The sequence below is a fragment of the Elephantulus edwardii genome, unplaced genomic scaffold (genome assembly GCF_000299155.1).
Source record: "Elephantulus edwardii isolate Elephantulus edwardi_28Jun2011 unplaced genomic scaffold, EleEdw1.0 scaffold00079, whole genome shotgun sequence".
Lineage (NCBI taxonomy): Eukaryota > Metazoa > Chordata > Mammalia > Macroscelidea > Macroscelididae > Elephantulus > Elephantulus edwardii.
This window is the reverse complement of record NW_006399829.1, coordinates 422,073-425,189: the sequence shown is the minus strand read 5'-3', so window position 1 is coordinate 425,189 and position 3,117 is coordinate 422,073. Positions and strand designations below refer to the sequence as shown.

At 39.0% G+C, this 3,117-nt stretch overlaps 1 protein-coding gene across 1 annotated transcript in view; it reads left to right on the top strand.

Annotated features, from left to right (window-relative positions):
- LOC102844216 (chromosome unknown open reading frame, human C5orf42) overlaps positions 1–3,117 on the top strand; it is a 130,937-nt gene that overhangs the window by 102,788 nt on the left and 25,032 nt on the right. The window contains exon 40 of the mRNA XM_006889576.1: positions 1,282–1,531. Coding sequence (XP_006889638.1) covers positions 1,282–1,531 — 250 coding nt within the window. The remainder of the gene's footprint in view (positions 1–1,281; positions 1,532–3,117) is intronic.

Genomic DNA, 3,117 nt, shown 5'->3' with positions numbered 1-3,117 from the left:
AATCTGTACTATTTTCTAATTGTTATCCAACTTAGGTCTCCTAGCTACCTTTATACAAACTCACTGTGCTTTGGGACGTTTATATTCACATTGTTCTTAGGTGCCATCAAGTCAAGTACAGCCCATAGTGACACTATAAACAGCTTATCTGATCCCTGTTCTTTCCTGTGCCATTCTCACACTTCTGACACACAAGAGCCCACTGTGGCAGTCACTGTGTCAATCCACCTGGTCAAGGGTCTTCCTCTTCTTTCTGAGCATCATTTCCCTCGCATCCTAGCAACATGACAGAAGTATTTAAGGCAAAGCTTTATCATCCTTGCCTCTAAAGAACACTCTGGCTGCACCCACTTCAAGACATTTATTTGGCATATTTACATTGAGAAATGCTCAATTAGTCTTCTAATTCCTTTGTCTAGAAATTTACTCATTCTGTACATTCTTCTTCTATTTTTTATAGAATCTGCCAGTTCTGCGATGGATTTGTATGTTAAACCTGCAAGAGTGTCTTCAACTTGTCTGGATGTAGGAAACTGGGAAGCAGGTGTTACAGGCATGAAGGAGCCTAGCATCATCCCACCTGCCTTATCAGGAATATGGCGTGAGAATAAAGGTGAGTGGCCAGGATGCTAACAAGCCCACCTCCCAAAAACACTGTTAGGTAGAAGTAAGCACTGAAATTCGGAAATCTCAAAGAAATTGGAGAAAGACCTTTTTCTCCAGGTGTGGGTGCAAGCAGGCAAATGAATCTGTGATTCCAAACTAGGGCCCGTGGATATTTTGCAAGAAGATGATAGATCTCCTGATGGATAGGGTTTCCCCCAGTGGAAATTCATGAGTGTATCGATTTTAAAAAAGAATCCTCATATTAAAAAAAATAATCTTCATATTTTAAAGGGTTGAAAGTTCTGAAATAGAAAATGCACAGACATAATAACCTGAAATTCCACATAAAGTTAGTAAGAGCTAACATTGTGCCTATCTTCTACATTGTTGGTTTATAAAGAATTTTTTAAAATCATAAAATATTAAAGATGCTTTAGACAAAGTATATTTTCTGTAATAGAGGAAAATGTGACATTGGAAATGCTGCAAATGTCCAGATAAGTGATAACTTTTTTATGCACTTTTAGCTCCATCAATTTCAAAGGTCAAAGACTAGAATGGAATGTTTAAAGATATTAAGTGATTAGAAGAGAATGTTCTATTGGATTAAAATGAAATAATAAAAGATAGTATCATCCTTAATTATCATCTATTGATTATACTTTTCACCTTTAGAGCTCCCAAAGCCCACAGTGCGATTCAGAGAACAGAGCTCCAAGTTAGGAGCTTCAGAAGAGCATCTGCTGTGGAGGCTGCTGCAGGAGTCGCCTGCCGCGGCTCCTGCCACCCTGAGCCCTGCAGCACACAGGCTAGAGCATCTCACGGCTAAGCTTCAGCACATTGATGAACAGCTCCTGGCAATACAGAGCATTGCTGGCAACATCGAGCAGGATTTCCCGCAGCACAGAATGGTAGGCTGCATATGACTAAGGTAGACCCTCTGCTTGCTTTGAATGACCTACCAGATTTGCAGTCTGGTCTAATTTTAGACACTTGAGCTTTTGAAAGAATGGGAAATTTTGTTTAAGACAGAGCTTAATATTGATACTTGAAAAGCTTAAGCCACATTTTTAAAAAGAAAATTATTTGTTTTAATTGTGATTTTAATGAAAGTTTATAGAATAGAATTTTTTTCATTCATTGTTGCATATTTTACCCCCTCTCCCTCCCTTCCCCTTTCCCCAGTTCACTCTTTTTTAAAATACTCATTCATTGTTGCACAAAATACCTCCTTCCTCCCCCCAGTCCCCTTTGCAGTGTTCCTCTTATATTGGACTGTTGTCATATGTAAGAGGAATATACATGATTGAGCACATTTACATTATGCTGCACACTGAGTAACTTGAGCCAGTTTAGGTATTTTTCAGCACCTTTACATGTGAATGTGTGCATAGTCGTAGTAATTACCCCGTGGCTCTGTGCAGGTGTATATATAGCATAAACGATTCTATAGTGAATTTCTACATGGCTATGCCTTTTTTAATACCCGCAGAGCGGCACCTTCAGTCTTCTTCCTCTCCGTGACTGTACTAGTGACTCATGTCTGCACACCTTTGGGCATGTGAGTCACTCCTGCCTCACTCTGCACACAGCTCCATTCCTCTTAGTTATTCTCTCACTATTTCCCCCTCTCCTTTTCTCACCCATCCCTGGCAACCATCAAACTATCTCTTTTTTATGTATAATGGTGGACTCATCTAGTACTAGTACTCTAGTGCAGTTTTCAGAGTCTCTTCTCACATCCATTTTGGTTTTTTTTCTTTCTCCTCTGTCTTTGTAATGACCTTTTGCTCTCTTAATGAATGATATTCTTAAATGTCATCCCTGACGCATCTGGTCTTCCATCATTGGTGTTCAATGCTTCAAACCTATTCTTAAGATGATTTTTAAACTCAGGTGAGATAGACTCAAGATCGTATTTTGTTTCTTTATGGGTTTGTTTTTGTTTTCTTCAGCCTCGGTTTGAACTTTCACAGATGCAAGTGATGGTTTGTTCCATAGTCCACCACTGACTTGGTTTTGACTGCTGATACTCAGCTTCTCCAACGATTGCATCCATAAATGTAGTCAGTCTGATTCCTATGCAGTGCATCTGGGGAGGTCTACGTGTAGGTTCATGGGAAGTTGCTGTTTGCGTTTTGTTTGTTTGTTTTTTTTTTTAAGTATTTGCAATGAATAAATCAGTGAATATACAAAATTTGATTATTCTTTTTCCAGCCTCATTTCTGTCACCAAGTCCATTCTTCCTGTCAGTCCTTCTTTATTCTTTCCAACTTTTGCACCATCAAATGAACCATTGAGTATTGCTTTATTCTTCGTGATATAATTGTGTTTATAATTAAAAAATGATTATATTTTAATTTGTTCTAAAGGCACATTGCCATGGGAAAGTCTGCTGTTAGGGACCTCTCCAAAGTACTGAAGAGCAGTGGTGTCTCTCTGGAGACTAAGGTGCATTTGATACAGGCCATGGTCTTCACAGTCACTTGTTATGCATCAGAGGGTTGGACA